The 23,795-nt window shown below is 27.1% G+C and overlaps 1 protein-coding gene across 4 annotated transcripts in view; it reads right to left on the bottom strand.

Annotated features, from left to right (window-relative positions):
- Window positions 1-4,517: 4,517 nt before the first annotated feature.
- The window catches only part of LOC136087614 (uncharacterized), a 41,162-nt gene continuing 21,884 nt past the window's right edge, over window positions 4,518-23,795 (bottom strand). The window contains exons 6-10 of one of the 4 annotated variants that reach the window (XM_065810929.1): window positions 23,375-23,591; window positions 17,407-17,482; window positions 14,031-14,080; window positions 12,999-13,235; window positions 4,518-5,078 (exon numbers count right to left, since the gene is read on the bottom strand). In XM_065810929.1, coding sequence (XP_065667001.1) covers window positions 5,005-5,078; window positions 12,999-13,235; window positions 14,031-14,080; window positions 17,407-17,482; window positions 23,375-23,591 — 654 coding nt within the window. In that variant the 3' untranslated portion in view covers window positions 4,518-5,004. Of the gene's footprint in view, window positions 5,079-12,998; window positions 13,236-14,030; window positions 14,081-17,406; window positions 17,483-23,374; window positions 23,592-23,795 lie in introns of those variants that run through there. The other 3 variants (XM_065810928.1, XM_065810930.1, XM_065810931.1) reach the window with 3 other exon arrangements.

The following is a 23,795-nucleotide window of genomic DNA, read 5'->3' on the forward strand; positions in this document are numbered from 1 at the left end:
GTTGTTGCATGGTTTGAAAAATTGTTTCGAGAAATCCAGCAAATGCGCGAAGAACAATAAGCTATAAGTTGACGTTGTCATCAACATTCACAATGTCAAATTGAAAATCAACAATTGATAGCAATTTTTTAAATTGCCTTCCTCTGGAAAGTGATCTTGATTTTGATTGGTTTGGCATGGAAATAAATGTCGACAAAGAAAAAAGAACTCTCAGGTAAGTATACTTTTATGATATTTTTTTTAGTTTTTCTATAGAAGTTTTTTTTATAGGTATACCTCTCTATTTGTGGAAAGATGTGTTTATGTAACCATAACAATATAAACTAGTTGTACAAATTTTACTTGTTGTTTCAGATATGTTATTTGCAAAAAAGGTCAGACACAAATGTGAACAAGACCATAATTAGTATATTGAGAAATTTGTTAAAAAACGATTTTCTTGGATGTTATTCAAGGGATGGGAAACGTGGAAAAAAAAGTTTTTCTTTAGCAAAAGGAAATTTTGATTTAATAATACAAGATAACATATATCTAGTTAATAATAATTAAAACAAATATTTATCAGTATGTATATATAATATATATATTGATATTCTTTTATATAATGATATTATCATGTATATAAAATGAATAATATTTATTAGTATGTATATATAATGTATATGATATCATGTATATAAAATTAATGATATTTGTTTTTATGTATATATAATGTATATAATGTCATGTATTTATAGCAATAAATGTATGTAAGCATATATTGTTAGATCAGCGCACCAGTAGGGGATTAAGAACTGTTTGGAATCTAAGGCTATTTTAATGCAGGGTACCCAGTTTCTAATAGTAGTTAGCGTTACTTTGGTTATAATAAGTGTTTATTTTTCATTATGATAAGTAGTTTTCTATCTGTTAAATTTAAATGTTATTTCAAAAATTCATAAAGGCGTATGGATTGTCGAAATAAACGTTGTTATTTCGGAGCAATTAAAAAGTCTAAATCAAAAAAATTGAAGTTCTCTACTTAAATCAGCCAAGGGAACAGCACCCGAAATGGCAGAAATAGTTTAATAAATAACTAGTGGATTAATGTTGAACTAAAATTTAAAAATACAGAACGTCTTGTTTTTGCTATTAAGGCATACAAGTTCTAAATATCCTTCTTACGTCCAAAAGTTACTAATTATATTATAAATAAATACGATTAATATTTGTCTGTAAAGACGTTCTAAAGATACATATTTAACATAAAAAGTACCGTCAAAATACGACAAAAAAAAGTTGGCTAACGAAGTTACGTATATAATACGAAGAAAAGAAAGCAAAAATAAGTATTATTACGTTAGAAAGATACGTATTAATACGAAAAAAAGATACGTATTTATAACACCCTACCAGCGGCCAAATGTACCGTAATTAATACGTAAAAAAAATACATTCGTAAAATTTTGTTTGAGAACATAAAAGAAAAAAAAATTATAACGGATGTTTTAAAATACCGACATTATGCTAGCAAAAAGATGAAAGGAAGAAAAAAGTTCATTGTTTTGACTGCAAATGGAAAAAAAGGTCTTTTGAAAAATAGGCAAAAATTTTGTATTGTATTACTAAATATAGAAATTGTTCATTTGTCTATGTCAGTTGCAAAACAAACTTACAGAAAAAAAAAAAACATTAAAAATCAGTACAGTGCTTTATTATGTAAACTCTTTTGAAATAATACTGAATTGTACTTTTTAATACTTAAACCCCAAACAAAATTTGATCTTGAAAACAATTGTTTATTACTTGTGCAAAGTCTTACTTGTATTCTCATATGTTCTTCTTTACTACAGCATCGAAAAGTTAGTTTTATTATTATTTAACTTTTATTTCCAGCCTGATTCAGTCGTTTTGGAGACAATGGGATTCCAAACATGTCAATGTTTCTTTAAAAAGACAAAGGGGTCACTATGAATAGAGAAATAAATTACATTCGTGAAATGACCTGCTCTTATTTAGGTAATAACAAACTTGTATACCACAAATATAAACACTTTTTACTAAGAGGTGGAACTAGGTTAAATGACTTTATTTAAATAAATCAGAAATACTAATATAGATTTAAAAATATGAAACGTATTCCATTTCAGTTTTTAAAGGAAAATTTTAAAGACTTTTTAGTATTTTTAGATCATCTTGGAAAAGAATGGTGGTTTGTGGCATCATGAATGAAGAAAATCAAGACGCCTGGATCATTAGACCGGTAAAATTGACTATATTCGGATCTTCAATCACAATTAAACACGACAGCTTGTTAACTATGGTAGTAATGGTTTAGCTAGCGGATTAACATATGAAGGGCGTGGTGAAAGCTGTCAAAAAATGATTCGGCATAATCGTGAATGTGCTACAATAAATCCATTGGGGTCATTATATGGTACATTATAGTTGAAATAGTTTTAAACTTTTTATTATTATGTTATGCAATATAGTACTAAATATTGAAACCTATTTCACCAATTTTATTTTCTATATATAGACATTTTACTATTGGAGCTTATTAGTGTAAGTGAATATAGTCCAAAAATGACAAATTTTAAAAAAAATTTTTTAAGACTACACATGTTTTTATATTTTGAAATTTCAGTCACATTTTCACTGCCTATTCTATTATTAAGGTGAAAAATGTATCTACCACGTAATAATTGGTACTCAAAGAATTATTAGCCAGATCGCTCTACTAGATGCTGTTCAAAGAATTCCAAACTTATTGATTTTGATAACAGTGAATGAATCACACGATCAAAAATCCTTACTTGTATTTTATAAATTATTTGATAGACACCATATTGCAAAAGATATACTCCCCCTATTGCTGTACTGAGCAATGGTCACAGATTTTGATTCCATTAAACCTTACTTCGATTTCTTAGAGAGAAAGAAACATTTATATATATCAACTCCAGACTCTACAGGGGCAACACATCTTCTCGATCAAGTCAACAAGGCGCTTCATGGGTGTTATGCAAATTTGTTTATTTAACATCAAATAATTATTAAAAAAAGAAGCCTTTATGTTATCTCTTGCAAATATGTAAGAGAAGTGGGCCACAATAGAGTTGATACGAAAAGCTGGTAAGAAGGTAGGTATTAGTAATGAAAGCTTACACATTGCAATTATGCAAATTGATAAATTTCAACAAGCTACAATGTTAGTAAAGGAAGTTCGAAGCAACAGTTCTTTAAAAAAAACACCTCAACAACCTTTAACAGTGCGTTAATCAGCTGCTTCACCTAATGTTAGTAGCAGTTTGTCAGCTCCAATTTAAAAAATAAGTTATCCTATATCTATTAAACAATAGAATAGCCAAATACATTGAAAAATGGAAGCTTTAAGTTGAAAAAAAAATAAAAGGTCTATTAAAAATCCTAAAAATTTAGTCGATAAAAAGTAGTGATATGCAAAATGCAACTGAAAGAGTAACCAAAGTCCATAGCTCCATGAATGGACAAGGTGTGCTAAAACTTGTAGAGTTTATTAACAAATCAAAGGAGAAAAAGCGCAGGAGAAAGAAGACGGCAAAAGAAAAAAGAGAAAAAAGTTTTTTTTTATAAATGCAAAAAAAGATGCGTTCCAGGCAAAAGCAGTTGCAATTTGAGATGGTTAAACAATGCCCTTTGTGTCATATTGTTATAAAATTGGTATGTGGTAAATCAAAGTGCGTTGTGAATGGTAAAAGACACGAAAAAAAACTGATGGAAAAAAGTTATTTAGAAAGTCTAAAGATAAAGAAAACAGTATTGAAGGTTTTTAACTTAATAAATTCCATTAGCTCGACAGAATCTTTGTTATTACTGATTGAAAAGTTGAAGTGATCAAAAAGAGTTACGCAAAAAAGTTGAAAATAAACAATGCTCTTAAAAAGACAAAAATAATAACATTTTCAATGTGCTTTTTAAGCAATCGAAAATATATGCTTGTTCAAACAATTAAAAAGCGATTACTTTTCTAATAAGGATTATCAGACACCCTATTCATAGCTTTTATTTAGAGTTTGTTTACGGAGTTAAAGTAAATACTTTTTGTTTTATATTAAATATTATTCAATTTTAGTTCTCAAAATTTTTTAAATACTATCTTCTGAAACAAAATTTAAAACATTTTTGAGTTTCTACACTATAACTTAACTTTTTTCTGAAAGTTGTATGGCTTATTTATATTTTGGAATATCCACACTTTTTGTTTAATTTTAGTTAAAAATAGTTATAAGGAATATAATTTTTTTGTAATTCCAAGGGCATCGTCTTTCTAAGGGCCTTATACATGTAGTGATAATAATAAAAAGATATTAATATTATACGCATAAAACTATTTGAGAATATTTGAAAGTAAAAACAATCACAACTAGTAAGCATTATAACAGTTTGAAAAAAAATGTTCCAATAGTGTAATAAAAATTTTTTTGTTTTTTTTTTAATCAGAAAAATGATAAGAGTTTTAATATTGTTATCAATTTATTTGAAAGAAAACAAAAAATGGTTCAAATTTTATTCATGCAACTTTCAGCACAATTTTAATAATTATTTAAAACGTATTATTTATAAACTTTTTAAAAGCTAAAGTATATAGCCACTCCATTTTAGCTTTTATGAAGTATTTGAGTTTCAAAAAAGGATTAAAAGTTATTATGAGTTTTTAAAATTTGAATAATCTTTTTGGGTCGAAACGAATGACTTTAAAATTGGAGTTTATTTCAAGCTGGGTGCTATAGTAGCTAAAATTTGAAGCTTCTTCATGTCTTTATATAAAAACTAAAATTTGAAGCTTTTTTTTGTTTTAATTTATTTTACATAATATGTTTCCATTAGATTAATTCAATATTATCAACATGAGTGTCGCGTTATATGTCATTACATACAACATAAAGTTTGAACCAATTGTCACAACCAGAGCTTGCTATTAAATAATCTAAAGTATTGACTTAAGGTCAGAGCTTAGATATATGTTGACTGGTACTGATAAGTTCATGGATGCCATTTAGCTTTTAACAACCACGTGTCTGATGATTCGTTACGATAAAACAATCCTTCTCTGTTTCCTAATAAAATAGTTGTAAATATATATATATATATATATATATATATATATATATATATATATATATATATATATATATATATATATATATATGCATGTATATATATCATGTTTCATTGCATTTTTTAAATAAAAACATTTACTTTACTCAATAAAAATTAATTAAGTTAAACGTATCATCCGACAAAAAATCTATATAAATCATTATTTCTCTATGACATAAACTGAAAATCTAAATATGGTAGAATATCTCAATAAAGTACTGTCAAGAGATAAAGATTCAAAGTAAATTCAAAACTTGATATAAATAATATAATGTACAGACTAACTTTAAATCTAATTGAATTAATTTAATTGTAAGTAAAAATTTGTTTGTGTATATATTTTTTCCTAATAATTAAAAACTAATTCATTATTTGTATTGTACTTTTTAATATCTATCTTGCTGCTCCTTTAATTTATTTTTTCAAACTTAAGTTGCTCTAATTTATTTATTTGTTTTTACCCTCTATCATGAGTAGATGAACTTTGAAAACTGAAATTATAAACAGTCAAATGCTTATGATTTAAACTGCTCCATTACAATAAAGCTTTGTTAATATTCAGTTGATCTATATTTTCTATAACAATTTCTAATCTCAAAACGGTCATTGTAGTTTGAGCTTTATTTAACATTAATTTCAGCGAAAGTAGAATTTAAATTTTAATATGCTTGTTTTTTTTAATTTTTATTCCGTGATTTTTTAAATTGCTTTTTTATGGTTTTTGCAATTTTATTTTATTTTTATTTCATTTTTTTTTGCTGTGATAAAAACTTAATTCTAACAATTTTTATTCCATTATAACTAGAGATAAGTTTAAATCTGATGAATAGATATCAGATGGAACTGGAAAAAGTTTTTAGGGAAACCTACCATTAACTTTTCGATTACCTTGATAATCAATTACAGCTTAATTTAGCAACTGCAAAAGAGTTCGAGGTAAATAAATTATGACAAAAAGTTTTTTAATATATTTCCAAATACAGTTCAATATAATGACTACAACCAAAATTGTATAATAAGCTGACACCTCAACGGTTTCGATGTTATTGTCAATAGCAACAGATAATTACTCAAATAAAATGTGAAAACTTTGATAACCAACTATTAATTAAAGTGGCCTATTGTTCCTGATGTATTTGAAAGAAACTGGCATTGATATATTAAAAGTTAATGTTCTATAGGTTTTCTCAGACCCATAGTTTTATGGCATCGTTTAAAAACTGCTACTATTTTTTTTAACAACGTATCATGTCCAATACCGTATTTGCTCTTGTTGTAGCTTAAATAATATCAAAACTTTTAGGAGTTTTTAAGAAACTTCTGTAATATAAGACATATACCAGAAAAAATCTGCGCGGACGTTTTAAAGGATATTTACTTAACTATTGTATTTCGATATCGAATGTTATATATATTTTGAAAGTAAATTTATTAATATTATTATATTTCACTTAAGAAAGTTTGTAAAGTTTTGTACGTTAGAACGCACGCACTTTGCGTTTTAGACTCGACATCAGCTTTTGCACAGTGTTCGGCTGGACTTTCTTGGTAGCTCTAATCCATTTATTTTTGATGTCTTTGATGTTTTTGGTTTCTTTTACATTGAACCTTAGTTTTCTTTTGACAAGAGCCCAGTATCTTTCGATAACAAGTAGTTTGGGACAATTTGATGGATTGCAGTGTTTTTCAACGAAATCTACTTTATGTTCTCTAAGTCAGTTTAAAGTTTTCCCAAAGTAGTTACATAAAGCTTAACGGGGCCAAAATAATGGGTTAACCGTGTGTGCTCTTAATAACGACAAAACATGTTTCTTATGGCATTTCTTTATGTATGTTTTGATGTTAATTGTTCCCGTAGTCACAAAACAAGAGCTTCTTTCACCACATTCACAAATTGCTTACCAAACTAAGACTTTTTTTAGCGAAATTTTGCATTTCAATGTATTTATAACTGGAATTCAGTTTCTTGCAATTAATTGCTGAATAATATTGGTGTCCTGGAAGAGATTGGAAATATGCAGCACAATAAGTTTCATCGTCAATAATCAAACTAGATTTTTTTGCATATAATTTTTTATAGAGCAGCTTTGAACAATGAATTGCGGCATTTTCTTGCTATTCTTCACGACGATGAATTTTTTTCTTTTTATGTGATTTATAGCAACAATTTCTCTTTACTCTTTGTATAGCGGAAGCACTTGTTATAAACTTATTCGCTAGAGTTCGAACAGAAGCCTTAGGTTTTCTGTCTTAGGCATCTTTCTATTTTTTACCAAGATCTTGTCTATTAAAACATTTTTGTCTTTCACTTTCTGATTTCCTTATGATTGTATCAGTGTCCTTAAATCGTTTCACAACGCTCTTCACTGTTCTCAAAGCAATCTGCAACTCTTTGGAAATTATTTTGTTTGATACACTAGAATTTTCAACCAGAAAAAGCAAAAATTTTCTCGCTTTTTATCTTGATTTGATGACATTTCAACCAACACTAAATGTTTTAATAACAGAGTTGTTTAAATTTTGAATAACTCTAAAACAATGACATTTTAAAACAGTTAGCTATTTAAAATGATGTACGGTTTCCATAAACATGACATCAGAACACATGACATCAGGTACATGTCTTATATTCCCAGTGTTGCTCTTGAAGTTTTACATTAAGTAGCTGCTGCTCTTTGCAATAACGAACTGCCATTCACAGCAACAACAGTATTATGCATATCGGTTTTTTAACTTATAAAGTTTAGTTTTTTATGACTTTATTATTGCAACAAGAAAAACCTAATATAAGATATATCAAAATATTAAAACATTTACAAAATAAGTATTCATTAAATGCATTTAGTATGTTTAAACATTTTAAATCATTGAAGAACAAAGCATTAGTATGTACACCTGAGTATTATCAAATGTTTATATCTAATAATAATATATAATATTACTTTTTTTCCTAACTAAACGGGTCACTTCAGAAACACCTTAAGTAAAAAAAGAAAATTTGAACTCAGCAAATATAAATCATTTTCCCAACAGCTGCAGCAGTCTTAAACCCTTATGTATATCATAAAAAGGATTTTTTCATCGAGAAAGTGTTTTTTAGTATTAATATTGCAAGGTATTTTAGTTAGAGCAAAAGTTATGTGCTATTTCACATCGGTAATGAAAATTTCATGTTTAGCATGAAATACTTTATCCACGTTCAATACCAGCCAATTTTTCTGTCTTTAAAAGATTCCTAGGCCATCTTAATCTGTCACTTGTCACATAGCGAATTTTCTTACAAGCCAATTTGTGTAAATGAAATCAACTGTAACTCAAACTCGCAATCTAACGATTGCTGAAAGACTTAAGTAATGTGATCTCTTAAGAGAACTTGTATCTACGCTGTAATAAAAAGATTCCGTGTTTAACTAATTTTTGTCCAAAACTGCCTTATGGTGTTTTTGAAATGACAAGTTCAGTTATTAATTTACAATAACCTTGTTCATATTTTAATACAAAACGCATGTTATATAAAAAACTAGTAAAATAATTAACAAATTAATGAAAAATTAATAAAACTGTAACTGATATACTTTCATCAGCACAAAAAATTAGTGTACAAGAAAAATTAACTTAAATGAATTAACAAATAGTTAATTCATTTAATTTACAATGTACAATGTACAATGTACAATATACAAGAAAAATTAAATTAAATGAATTAACAAGTAGTTAATTCATTTAATTTAATTTTTCTTGTACACTTATAAACAAATACAAAAATCGAAAAGTTATTATCTTTTAAAATCTTGTAAGTTGTAATTCCAATGCAACGTTTTCGCTCATTTTTGATAATGTTGGTAATGTTATTTTTCACACAACAAGTGTAAAAGAAAACAAAAAGAAAAGCACCATTAACATACCTTAATAAACCTTGTGTGATGACAACAAAAGAAAAAACACATCAAACGAGCAGACTACAATATAAAACAAATTTACGCTTATTTATGGAAGTACCGTCAATTTTTACGTAATCGTTCTGCTTCTGAAAAACTCGAAAAATCTACGCAACTTTAAAATTGCTTAAAATGATTGACTCGTCTTTTAAAGTGAAACTTACATTAACTAAGAAAATTTTTGTCAAGATAACAATAGATCTTTGACAAAGTTCTCACTTTGACTAAGTTGCAAATGCACTGGTACAAAAGCTGATGGAAAATTGCACCAAGGTTAAGGCTCCAGACAAAAGCAAAAAAATTTTTAAGAAAATTTATAACTCAGCAGGGTATGTAAAGGAAAAATTTATGGCTGAAATAATGGTCATAAACTCCATTAGAGAAAAGTAATACTATGATGAGGCAGCATTTAAAAAAATTAAAGTTATGAACGTGCATATTTTTGGACTCAGTAATTGCAATCGAAATCTTAGTATGATCAAAAAATGAATGTGATGTCAAAACTTTGTTAAGGCTGCAAAATTATCAACTAATAATCTTCGATATCGACCAAAGTTCCATTCGTCAAACTATGGATGAAGCAAGTGTTTGCACTAAAAGCGGCCGTTGTTCGCAACAACTTAATTGCATTTGCTATAACTTTTTAAATCCACCTTTGTGTAAAACGAGTACTAACACAAAAAATACACTATTACAGACATCAATCGAGCAAATTAGGATTCATCATCGTTCCAGAGCGAAGAAAAAACAAATGCAGAGTGTATTATGTCAGCATTCACATTTCAGAACTTTTGCAACACAATAAGCGAGCTTAGTTTAGCAACTTACGAAAAAGGAAATGAATACAAAAACAATGTTGACGCAAACTCTGATGAAGAAAACGAAGATGGGGTAGCAATTAAATACGATCCTTCTTTATCTAATATTAAAAGAAGATGTGCAAACTATTGTAAACAAATTCAAGTATATTCTTAAATTAGTCAGTGAGCTTTTATAAAATCCTTAATCTCTTTGAATCAAATGGAAATTTATTATAGAAATTGCAAAGTAGGGAAGTTATTAATCGTTTGCTTGAAGAAATTGAAATTGAGATTTGTAATTGTCGGTTTGCTAAAATTTATCAACAATCCAGGCGTTCTTGATGAGCAAAAAGGTTCCCTATTCTTGCTTTTATCAAATAAAATAAAAATAAAAGAAGCAAAAGACTCTGACATTAAAATTGTTTCATTCAGTCCAGTATTGATAACAGTAATGATGTAATGGAAATTTCATGTAAAACTGAGCAGACAGCCAAACAGCCTCCAAATGCTCCAAAGTAACGTTTTCTCGTTCCCCTTCACGTCGAACAACTTTAAACTTTGAAAAAACCTTAGCCACTCCTACTAATGATTTGACAGCCAAAAAACTTAACAGCTTCGTTACAAAAAATTTATATTAGACATTTTATGCCAGCTGGATATGCATTAAATTTAATCAAATCTACATTGACTTGATGTAAGCAAAGATTTTTAATTTCAAAAACAACTGTTGTACTAGGTGGGAGAAAATGACTGTTTCATTTCTGATTGAGATAACTATTTTACAAAGTTGTAATTAAAAAAATGATAATTTAATAAATTCAAAAAGTTTATGATTCATAGCTAATAATAAAAAATTAAAAAGCACGAGTTTTTCTGAAAACCTCACTTTGTTTCGATAGTTTTTTTAGCGTTGTTTTTATAGCTTTACTGTGAAAATTTTTTTTAAAAAAAAGTAAAACTGCAGAAACAACGCCAACAAAAATTTTCTCTATTTTGTTAAAAATTTTATCTTGGAAAATATGGACGCATACGGACCGAGAACTGAAACAAATAAAATCAAATCAAAATCAGAAAAAATATACCAATTAGAAGATGCGTTAAGTTTATTCAAGTTAACATCAACTTTAATTTCAACCAATCATCATAGTAAGAAATGGGAAGAAATGAGAAATACAACTCAAAATGGCTTGGTTCTTTTAAAAAGTTATTATAAGAAACATTATTAATTTGATAAAAGTAAAAAATTAATGATTTATACCCAGTCAGCAATTGCATACGGGACACGTACGGCTTTTAACTGGGCTTACAGGAACAGAATTTAGATGGGGGCGAGTTCTGGTTTCAAGATGGGTCCCGTATGATTTAAAAATCACGCATCTGGTAATAAAATGAGCTAGAAAATCTGGGATTTTGAAGGGTTTCCCGTTTTGGGGCCCATTTGGGGTAAAAATAAACTTCAATAAAATGCGTTAAGTGATTGCCACTTAAAAATCAAACTTAGGTAAAAAACTTGTATAAGTATAAACAATATTGCTTGTAGTATATAATTTGTAGTTATAGTTTTTCTTTTGTTTGGTTTTTATTTTATATAAAAGAATTATTATTTTATCATAGACTTTTATCTATAGCATTCACGTTTATTAAGTTTTATGAAACGAGGAAACACTCACAACAAAAAATTGATATTCTTATTTTTATAATTGTATACTTTTTTTGTGCCATAAATGCTTGGCTGTGTGAAATGCTTTAATATTATGAAGGTGATTCAATAGCATTTTGTCTTTATAAAGGGAATGATTTTTAGATAAACTTACAGCTCATATAAAATAAAACTCATATAAATATATATAAATTGTATTTTATATGAACTGCAAGTTCATATGGTTAAAAGAAACTGTTTGAGAACTGTAAGTTATAACTGTAACTGTTATGAGTTATAATATAAATGTAAGTTTTGTAAAGTTTGTAGCTATAATTATCATAATAATGATAAACACTCTTGTTTATTGGTATGATATTTTATAATAGTATAAAATGAAATTTTTTTTACAGCACTCATTTAAACAAGATATTGTATTAAGAAAGAGTTGCTTAAAAAAGTAGTTTTAACAACGATTTAAAGGCTTTTAAATCGGAGACAACCGTGAAGACACATAATTACAGATTGATACATGATTACAGATGATACATGATTACAAAATGATACATGATTACAGATAATACATGTTTACAAAGTTGTTTAGAAAATTGCTTAACAAAAATGTAATTGTAATGTGGTTTTTATTCAAAATAAGTAAGCATATAAATTTGTATCGTTTTTCTTTAATATTTTTAAGAATTTTAAAGTAGTTTTGCAAAATTTCCAATAGTTATCAGGCGGACAAACCCATCTGAGACCCAGATGGAACCGCGGCCAAGAACCGCTCACATGACTGAGGGTTTCTGAAATGGGGCCCTTATGGGTTAATAATGTGGGATTTGTTTAAGACCCGTACGGTTAACCCGGCGGAAAAACCCAAATGAGACTTCGATGAAAACCGCGGCACAAAATTCACGGGATCCTGGAGGGCTACTGCCATGGGCCCAAATGACAAGCCGTACAGGACCCACACCGTACCGTATCACAATGCTGGCTGGGTAGCTAACATTAAGTTGTTTTTTTTGTTTTTAAATTAAACTTTTTTATTTGTTAGTAAATGGAAGTACCTAGAAAAAAATTTAAAATAGAGTAATTTTACTTTTCATATACCTCTTTAGAAGATTTCTGTTTGTTAAAAATACGTCACAATCTAATAATTAGCCGAATCCAATACTAAAAACAGCTTAGTTAAAAGATGAGAGTTAATAAATGTCTTAATATACAAAATTTTTACTCCTTTTTCTAGTTAGGTATCAAAAAAATGATTAGAATTACCCATATATGTTTATGTCAATTATGGGAAGTTGAGAATGGATTTACCGTGATTTATAGATTGCAATGGTACTATAAATGCATAATATTCGTGTTTAAGATAATTTATATGTTTATGACTTTTTCATAATATAATTGCTTCTTTAATTTGAACAGGAAATTTTTTATTTCTGCACTTTTTATCTAAATATTTTTAATACTTAACTAGAATTAAAAAATAAATCTTACCCATCCACTGGTTAAACCCATTATAAAGTATTTTATTTTCATCTCCCTCTAAATTCATGATCATATGTGCGTTAAAATTACTCGAAGCTATTTCATTGAACCAGTGATTGGATATTGCTAACCACCTTTTGTAAAAAAGATCAAAATATATGTAAGTTTTTTGATTACGGTTGATCGCATAAAGCTCTTTTGTTAGTAAATGACGTCCAATGACAGCTCCTACACAAATGTCCATGCCTGAAAATGTATAATAATAAACTTGAATAAAGTTGAAATTGAATAGTAAACATTATACACCAAAAACTCAAATTAATATTTAGTGCTATAACTGATGCTTTGGTGATTAATGTTCCGCCACTTCATTTAATTAATATTAACGTATAAATACAATAACTTAAAAATGCATTGTCACGTTTCTTTTATTTAAATTAACATTGCAGTCTATATAGCAAGTAAGTTACTTTTAATATCGAGAAATGAAATATTTTTCTAAACGCATATTTGAATATATTATCAAAACACCAAATCGTAAAATAAAAAAATAATATTTAGGCCTGTTAACTGACATGGCTAAAAAAGTCCTGACAATGTATAGTCAAATCATATCAGTTTATACACCTAGATTAAAAATCAAATGTTGATATTTACATATGTAATATGAAGTCCAACACTTTTTTATTTCTTTGAATTTACAACAAAATACTTTACTAAATATAATTTCTAATGCTTTTAAAACCATAAAACAAACTGTTTTCTTTCAAACACATTTATGAACCAGATAACAGTTATTTGCAACAATATTATTCATTCTTCATGTATAATGTAATAGTTCAACCTTTGTGGTTTATAAGTCATACAAAATTTTGCAACTTATAAATTTATTGTATAATATTTAAAATTTAAAATTGTAATATTTTTAAACTGGCTTTGTTAAAAACAAAGACATTTTTAATCAGAATAAAATAACTTTTTATCAAACTTCTTTCATTTATTTGAACGAAACATTAATCTTATTAATGTTTTACGTTGTACCTGTCCACAAATAACCAGTCTTGTTTGAATAATAACATGCAGCTTTCTTGCTAAAACAATAAATTTAAATCAATGATTATTGTTGTTGTTATTAACAATGTAAATATTGTTATTGCAACTATTGTTGCTTTTGTTTTATTTTATTATGATTTATATTAATAATGTTATTATTGTTGTTGTTGATGTTGTTGTTGTTGTTGTTGTTGTTGTAGTTGTTGTTGTTGTTGTTGCTGTTGTTGTTATTGTTATTGTTGATGTTAATATTGTTGTTATTGTTGATGCTGTTATATTGTTGATTATAGATATAGTTATTATAATATTATTTATGTTCACAAATCTAACTTAAACTTTAAAAGAATTTGGAATTTTATTTAATATAAATATTTAAAATCATCTAGAATTTCTCTCTAGAAGATATTATACGCCTAGTACAACAAATGAGAAATACAGAATTAAAAAATGGAGCAAACACTATCGTTTAAAAATAAGCTTTCATTTACTATTTTTTTTAAAGTTAAAAATCCTTGAGCTATTTTACAATCAAATTTGTTTTGTGGATTATAAAAATTTTAAATTTAAGATAATGCTTTAAGCCCTACGTTTTGATGTTTTTAACATTTTTATCCAATGTTGATTTCCAGGTTCAACACAAAAACATGATAAACTTTAGGTTCTGATTACGGATATATATAAATATATATATATATATATATATATATATATATATATATATATATATATATATATATATATATATATATATATATATATATATATATATATATATATATATATATATATATATATATATATATATATATATATATATATATATGTATCCGTAGTTACATGTATGTGTTCATTTATATTTGAGTATTATATGACATTGACACTTCACCGCAGGTACGTTGGAAGGGCCTAACGGCTAGTGTGGCAATACAAATTACAAGAGTACTTTTCAAAATAATAAAACACTTTTTTTTCACTGTATATAATATTTAATATAAGAAAACTTATCAAATAACTGCCGTTCTTCAGTTAAAAGTAATAAGTAAAAAATTACACAAAAAAATTACTTCTTTTATTACTTTTACTCTTACGAATAATATGTACAGTGCAATTAACTCTAAAGGTATTAAACATGCTGTTAAACCAGTCTGTTAAGCAAATAAGCTGTTTTCTAGCAAAACATTTTCATAACACTAAATGATTCCTTAATAGAGAGTCGAAGAAAGCATAGTATCTTAAAACTTCATTAACTTGTAGTTTATTATGGGCGACTTTTGCAGCTGCTATGACATTGAAAAAATATGAAATTGTTGTAACTCTGGAAACTTAGTTTTTGCTCTGATTTGTTAGGATGAGTCGTTGCATCGGCCAACTTAAGTTTCTTAGCAACTACAGAATCCCGTAATGCTTTCGAAACAAAAATATCTCCCCGTAACATCGGTTTCAGACACATTATCTTGCTTTTGTCGCCATCTCTGAAACGTATTTTGAATGTAGAAAACTGGAAAATGTCGGTCAGAATATTTTCATATAACTGCTATGATAAAATCGCTAGAATAGCAAACAATTCAAAAGTGACTTGCAATTCTTGTTGATAAAATTTGATGAAACTTTAATTTGTACTTTTGTTTCTGCAGTAATAGTCTTGACCTCTGATGACTGTTCAATATTGTCCGGAGTTCTGAAATCTACTCTGATACCACTTGGACAGCTTTTGTTCGAGTTGTCTATTGACTCAGTGACATAAACTACCTCAGTCGTAATATTTTGTATTTATCTGATTCAGACTATTAAAATACATAGCTTATGATTTTGTTAAAAAAGAAAACACGCATTTAATATGCACTAAAACTGCCTTAATGTAAGCTCATTAATTTCTGTAAATGTTTTTTTCTATACTTGTTTAACTGTAATCCTCCGCTTATCTAACAAGTTTTTCTTGTAGAATTCTGTCATCTGTTACATTAGACTCGTATTTTATTATGACGTTTATTTTGTACTGCCTATGTCAACTCTATCTCAATTCTGTTTACTGTTTTGTGAGGGTTTTCTCGCTTCACCTTCACTGGTACAGTTCTTGTTTTTCAAAACAAGTAGTAAGTTTGATATATTTAAATTAAGTTACGTATTAGTTAATATATAAGAGATGAAAATTTAAATGTTACAGATTGATTTATTCTTTAAAAATCATTGTCTAAAACTGCCAGTATATTTAATTACTACTTTGACCACTATTCGAGAAAAACCATTTAAAATAACTATTCCATCTAAATATGCTTTTGGAAATTTTCTCTAAATACATAATGCTTATAATTTTTCCATGACTAAAACTGAGAAATCCAATTTCATAAATGGTTCACTTGAAAATAATAAATTAATAATAAATCTTAGATCAAATAATCAATCAACATTTCTTCTATAACTGATATCTTACATCAACTTCAAACTTTTATGTAGTAAGCTGACTTTCTACATAACAATGGTTTCTCTTCTGAACTACTCATATTAATGACAAATTTCTTTTCTTATTAATATAAACAAACATACTCTGTTGTCAGTCTACTGTTGTCTATTTCACAAGTTTTGGTAACATTTAGTTTCTTTATTCAACAGTTTTTAAAGCATATATATCCACAATAATCGCTGTTTTTTAAAACGACTTAAGTTGCCCTAATCTTTATAGTCATTTGTTCTTAAAGTTAAATCTATATGTCTGAAGATTTATGATAAAATCTATTAACAGTTTTAATCATCGGTCGATCTGCAAATTGCTGTGTTAGAAGTAATCAATTAGATAAACTGGTTAAATGATAAAACTGATGACTTAAAAAGATAAAAAGGCAAACATGAAGTAGTATATAGAAAAAAATATTTTTCTCCTAGATTATTCGAGGATGTCATAAAATCAGCTAATAAACAAATTTCGTTTTATGCTAATTTTTTAGTTAAGGGAAATTTGAAGAAAGAAGATCAAATTTTATTCATGAATGAATCACTTTTAAGTGTTAATTGTCTTGAAAAATCAATTTTATAAAACTAAATATTCTTTAACTTTGTTCTGTATTTCCATTTTTACTAATTTTGACAGACTTTTTTTTAAACTATTTCAGTAATTTTTTGTGATGTTATTCTTGTGCAATTTTGTTTCTTAAATATTTGAATTTATATAAAGTTATCTTATTTAACGAATTAAATTTCTGCTCTACAGGTTTAATATACAAAAACAGTTCTTTTTTTACAAATTTAAAAAACTCTTAAAATAAAAAAATTTTAAAACGCTAAAAGATAATAAAATATATTGTTACAAAATGAAAAACAAAACTTAATAAGGTTTTAATTATAAAAGCAAAGAAAATATATAGCATACCTTTCAACATGTTGATTCATACATACATAAACATTAGAATTTTCAGTATCTACATATATTCCCCTACCATAGTATTCTTAATTGAAATAAAAGAAAAATATATAGATTATTTCAACGTAAAAATTTATTTGATTAAGAAATGATTAAATTTAAGTAAATGAATATTTTCTTGTCAATATTCAATAAGTTGTATAGACTCAAGGTACTTTTCCGCGCAGCAGGTTTTCTAAGGGCATACATAAAAGAAAATTCATATCCGGAAAGACGAAGTTATAAAGGCAAAAAGCTTTGTCGGACTGAATATTTAGTAGATTGAAAATTCAGTAGTTCAAAAATACAGTAGGTCAAAAATTTAGTAGGTAGGAAACATAGTAGTACATGTTTAAATTAGATGTAAATATAAAAATCAAAAGTTATCGTTCGAATATCGAAAACTGTATAATCTACGGTTTACGAAATTTCAAAATTAGGTTGAGATATCGGCCATTCTTTTGTTTGTGAGCTTAACCTGAGGGAAGCATACTAGTTAAATTTTTAAGAAGAGGTTCCAGTTATTTTTACTAAAACATTGAAAGCAACAATTTTTGCAGGCCTTAAAAAAATTTTAAAGTTTTTTGCTGCTTTTTTTCACGTTATACATTTATAAGTAAACTACCAATTAATAAAAAAAAAGGATTTTGTTCATTTCAATAAGTAAGATTTAAAACCATCAAGAAAACAAAGTTGTATAAAAAAAAGACAGAGTCAGAAAATTTAATAAATGCAAGCCTAAGTTTTTATTACATGCGATCAACTTATCGTACAATATGAAAGCTTATTTGCCAGTCCTTTGTTTAGATTTTATTTATCCTTTTTACAACTCTTGCAGTTAAGATACTATTTAAATATGGTAAAAGTGTTTGATATAAATATTTTTATCTTTTCAATTTAAAGATTATTTTTTTACAAAATAATAAATGATCCATTTAATTTCAAACTACTTATATAAGCCATCACTATCACAAGAGAAACACAACTTCAAAATTTTTAAACTAACAAAATTTTAAACTAACAAAAAATAGTTCCTTCAATGAATCTGACTGTATAAAAAAATATTCTGTATGCACTTGTTCAGCCCGTACCTATCAACTTCTAAAATTACAGAAGATGAATTTTTCTGACGATAAAATATGTGTCAGACCTGCTGCATTATCCATTCTTAGTATCTTATGATATTACAAGTTTATATACCAATATTCTACTAAAAAAACGATAGTTATTGACTTCAATACCTAGTGGGATGGGTATATTTTTAAAACGTTTTTTAAATGTTTTTATTAAGTTTAAACCTAAGGAAAAACGTCTAAAGAATATTTAAAAAACGTACCGTGCCCACTGGGTAGCATTATAAATAGTAAAGTCAATCTTAAATTAGTAAAATTAATTTAACAAAACTCTTCACTTTTGCAACATCTTAAGCTAAACTTTGTTTAAAGGACAAATTTACGACCAAATTAATGGTGTCGCTATGGGTCCTCCCTTAGCACCATTTCTTGCTAATCTTTTCATAGGAAATTTCGAAGATAAATGGCTCAAATCATATAACGGGAAAAAAACACCTTTTTAAAAACGTAATGCAGATGACATTTTTGCTGCTTTCACATCCGAAAATTGTGTCAATTTATTCTTGGAGTATATTATTAACAAATAAAAATTCTGCTACTTTTACAATAGAAAATAAAGTTAAATCAAAAATATCTTTTTTGGACCTAACTTTCAATAAAACAAACAATTCCACAACTACCACTGTTTTTCTTGAGAAATTTTCTTAGGATATTAAAAAAACTTTTTTAGTTTTAGTTCCTTTTTTATTAAAGTAAGTCTGATTAAATGTTTAATCGATAAAGCTTATAAAATAAATAGTCTCCATCTTAGTCATGATATAATCGACCTTTATAAAGTTCTTAAACGCAACATTTACTCGTCTTAGTTGATGGAGAAAATCCATAGCTGTTATATTATCAACACTAATGTCAACATTTTATCACGTTTGGAAAACCTGCAAAAGTTTCAGTATTTTAATCTTCCTTACATCGGAAAATAATCTGATTTGGCCAAACAAAAGTTAAACGCAACTGTTAAACGGTATTGTAAATCTGCCAACGTATAATTTGTGTACACTTCATTGAAAATTTCAAAATTGTTTTCAGCAAAAAGTTCATTTTCTATAGACTTTAAAATTATTTGTTGTCTATAAATTTGATAGCGCAGGCGTTCACATAAATTCTGTTACATTGGCGAAAATACGGACCATTTAAAAACAAGAAAAATCGAGCACTTTGAAATGGATAATAACTCGCGCATTTATAAACATAATCATACAAATAAAAGCTGTTTTAATAGTTTAATCATGCAAGATTTTCAATTAGTATTCGGCCTCCAACAAATTTATATTAAAACTCAAAGAAAGCAAGTACAAAGAGTAAGAAAAACCAACTGTTAATAAACAAGTAAATCTTGTAATAATGACACTTTGAACCTTGTTCTTTTTAATATTACCGGTTCTTTTATCGTTTTTAAAACATTTGTTACATTTTTTAATTACATTTTTATTGTATATTTTTTTTCTAATCGCTATATTAGATCAACTTAATTTTATAAATTTGATTTAAACATTTTAATATATTTTAACTAAAGATGGCTATGATATGGTCAAAATATATATTTATAAATTAAATGATTTCAACAAAAATTAAAACCAATTTCTTATTTATTAAAATACTTACACATTTTGTGCAGAATAAAAACTTTGGAAATATATGTATATATGTATATATGTATATATATATATATATATATATATATATATATATATATATATATATATATATTTTATATATATATATATATATATATATATATATATATATATATATATATATATATATATATATATATCTATATATATATATATATATATATATATATATATATATATATATATATATATATATATATATATATATATATATATATATATATATATATATATATATATATATACAGTATCGGACAAAACGAGTGCAACCAAATAATTCTAATTTAGTTTCTTTATATAAAAGTGCTGCATTTTTTTAGAGAAATAACTATGTAACTGTTTAGAGACAAAGTTCTTCAAGTTTTATTCATCACAAAGTTCATTATTTGTACACGAAAATTAATAAATTAATCAAAAGTATTAAAAAAAGTTGATTTCCTTTTGGACAAAACAAGTGCAACTCGACAAAATGTTGACCAAGCTGTATTTCGCTATTAATATTTCGTGGCGAATCCTTTGTTGTCGATCACAGCCTTGCATCTTCGAGGCATAGATTCGATCAGGTGATCAATGAAACTCTGTGGACTCGCTGCCTAGGCCTTTCGATTTGTTCAAAAAGTTGATCCATATTACGAACACCTTCACGATTAATTTTGCCGTTGACGATCTCCCACAAGTTCTCGATAGGGTTGAGATCCGGAGATTGAGGCGACCAATCCATAACCGATAGGTGGTTGTCTTGAAACCACAGCTTGACTACTTTTGCAGTGTGTTTTAGATCGTTGTCTTGCTAAAAACCCATTTTATTGGCATATTCCATTCAGCATGAGGTAACATAACATCTTTCAGGATATTTTTATTCATGAAACGGTCCATTATTCCATCTTTTCGATGTATTTGACCTAGACCGTTATCAGAAAAACACCCCCAGACCATTACATTGCCTCCACCATGTTTCACGGTCATATGGCAGTAACGTAAATCGAGGCGTTTTCCGGCTGGTCGACGTACACGGCAAATGCCATCGCTCCCAATGATGTTGAACTTCGATTTATGACTGAACAGGGCAGTTCGCCATATCTGCACAATCCAGTCAATATGAGATGTAGTAAACAGGAGTCTTTTCTTCTGGTTTTTTAGTGAAATCAGCAGTTTCTTCGCAGGGCGTCGAGAAAACAATCAGGCTTCAACAGCACGTCGTATGATTTTTGGTTCCGACACAGACAGCTCTAATTGCTTTTTTATCTCGAATGATAATATCCAGGGATTCTTCTTGACGGATTTGACGTTCATAGAATCCTCCCTAGAAGTGGTGGAACGCGGTCTTCCATCCTTGTTATCTGCTACCAACTTCCCCGTAGAACGATATTTGGAACATAGTCTTGATACGGTGCATTTTTTTACGCGATATTTATCACAATTACTTTTTTGTGACATTCCAATTACGTAATCGCCAATAATTTTCTTTCTTAGTTCCATTTTCTTAGGGGGCCATTTTTGCACTTGAAGTCATAAAAATAATACAAATAAATAACCACGCTTTTCAAGGCTTACTGTGTTACATTTACCTTGTGATGATACAATAATGCTCTGTGAAACACAACGTCTTGGTTGGAGGTGGACTGTATTGATGTAATGAAACACTTGTTGTATTTCACTTCTTGTATTGATGTTCTTTGATAAAAAAACTTTGATAAAACTCACTTCAATAAACTGTGTTGATAATACTGACTGATTGACTTTCATATACTGACTAAATTACATTTCGATTTACATGTCTCTTTTATAGTAAAATGAACCTGTGTGAAACTGTTTTGGAAGATTCTAGATGCTTCTTTTTGATGCTTCTGGAGGCTTCTGGATGCGTCTGGATGCTTCTGAAGGTTTCTGGATACTTCTGGATGCTACTGGATGCTTTTAGATGCTTTATTTAGAAACTTCTGGAAGCTTCTGCATGCTTCTGGAAACTTCTGGATACTTCCTTTAATTATTAAAAAACTTCCGTGACGTAGACACGGACCAGACTTATGAAAATGAAACAAACCAAAAAAGTTGCACTTGTTTTGTTCGCTGCAAAATGGCACTTGTCAGCGAAATTCTGTCTGTGTGCTGCCACCTGTCAGCTGATTGCTCATGTCATGGCATGCTATGACTCCAGACTCCTGAACTGTTTGCTGTGGTAGTATAGTTCGTTTCGTTTTTAAGAAATGTAAAATTAGCAACACTTTTTAGCATTGTTTGATGTTGGTTGCAAATGTTTTGTCCAATACTGTATATATATACATATACATGTATATATATATATATATATATATATATATATATATATATATATATATATATATATATATATATATATATATATATATATATATATATATATATATATATATATATATATATATATATATATATATATATATATATATATATATAATATATATATATATATTTATATATATATATATATATTATATGTATATATTTATATATATATATATATATTATATATATATTTATATATATATATATATATATATAAATATATATATATATATATATATATATATATATATATATATATATATATATATATATATATATATATATATATATATATATATATATATATATATATATAAATATATATATATACATTTGGTTCATATTTTTTCCAAAGAAATGATAATCTAGCCAAAACTGAGTTGAATAAAATATTTGCTAAAACAGTGTTCATTTAAATCTAAGAATATTTACTTAATTGAAGGTAATGCTTTGCTCTATAAAGCAAAAACGGATAAAATCAGTGAGCTGATAATAATGTAAACTAATAACGGTCGGATGTCACAATTTGTGACATACGTTAAAAACGTTAATTTAAAATAGTGTTTATCCCCTTAAAAGTATAGCAATTTTTCGTTGAATGAAAAAAATAATGAATTAGTCAAACTGCTATTGCGTTAAACACTGATGAAACATTACTTATTGTAAAACAACGTCTTATTGATAAATATAAAACAACATATTTCAACTGTTTTCGTTTTTAAAAAAAACATTAAATCAAATTTATATATTATCAAAAAGCAACGTAGTATTGAAATCAATAAAACATCTAAAGCTTCATTTTATTCAAAATTGAATGTTGAATAATATGCATTAAATAAAAGTTACCTGGTAGTGCTTTTTGATCTCTTTGTATATTAGGTGGTATATCATCAAAACAAGGGACATTGTTTTTGTTTGACATTGTTATCGTTTTTAACGCACTAATATTATTTTGAAAAGTTAGTCTTGCAGGAATTTCAATTGGTAAACCGCATATTGTTTTATGCAGTTTCAATGTAGTGTTGTGTGTAACTACGTCTATTGTTTCGAAGTACCCATTAAACTAAAATAGTAAAAAAACTAATACTAATAACATTTTTTTTTTAGAAAAAGCTTTTGTAAAAAAAGTGTATGGGTCAGTTTCCCAGCAAAATATTCCAAATTTTGATGAGTTAATGTCATAACAACATGACATTATGAACATAAAAATAAGTCTATACAAGATCATTATATTAGTTAAGACAGGTACATTAAACGATGATATCAC

This window comes from Hydra vulgaris, chromosome 11 (genome assembly GCF_038396675.1).
Source record: "Hydra vulgaris chromosome 11, alternate assembly HydraT2T_AEP".
Lineage (NCBI taxonomy): Eukaryota > Metazoa > Cnidaria > Hydrozoa > Anthoathecata > Hydridae > Hydra > Hydra vulgaris.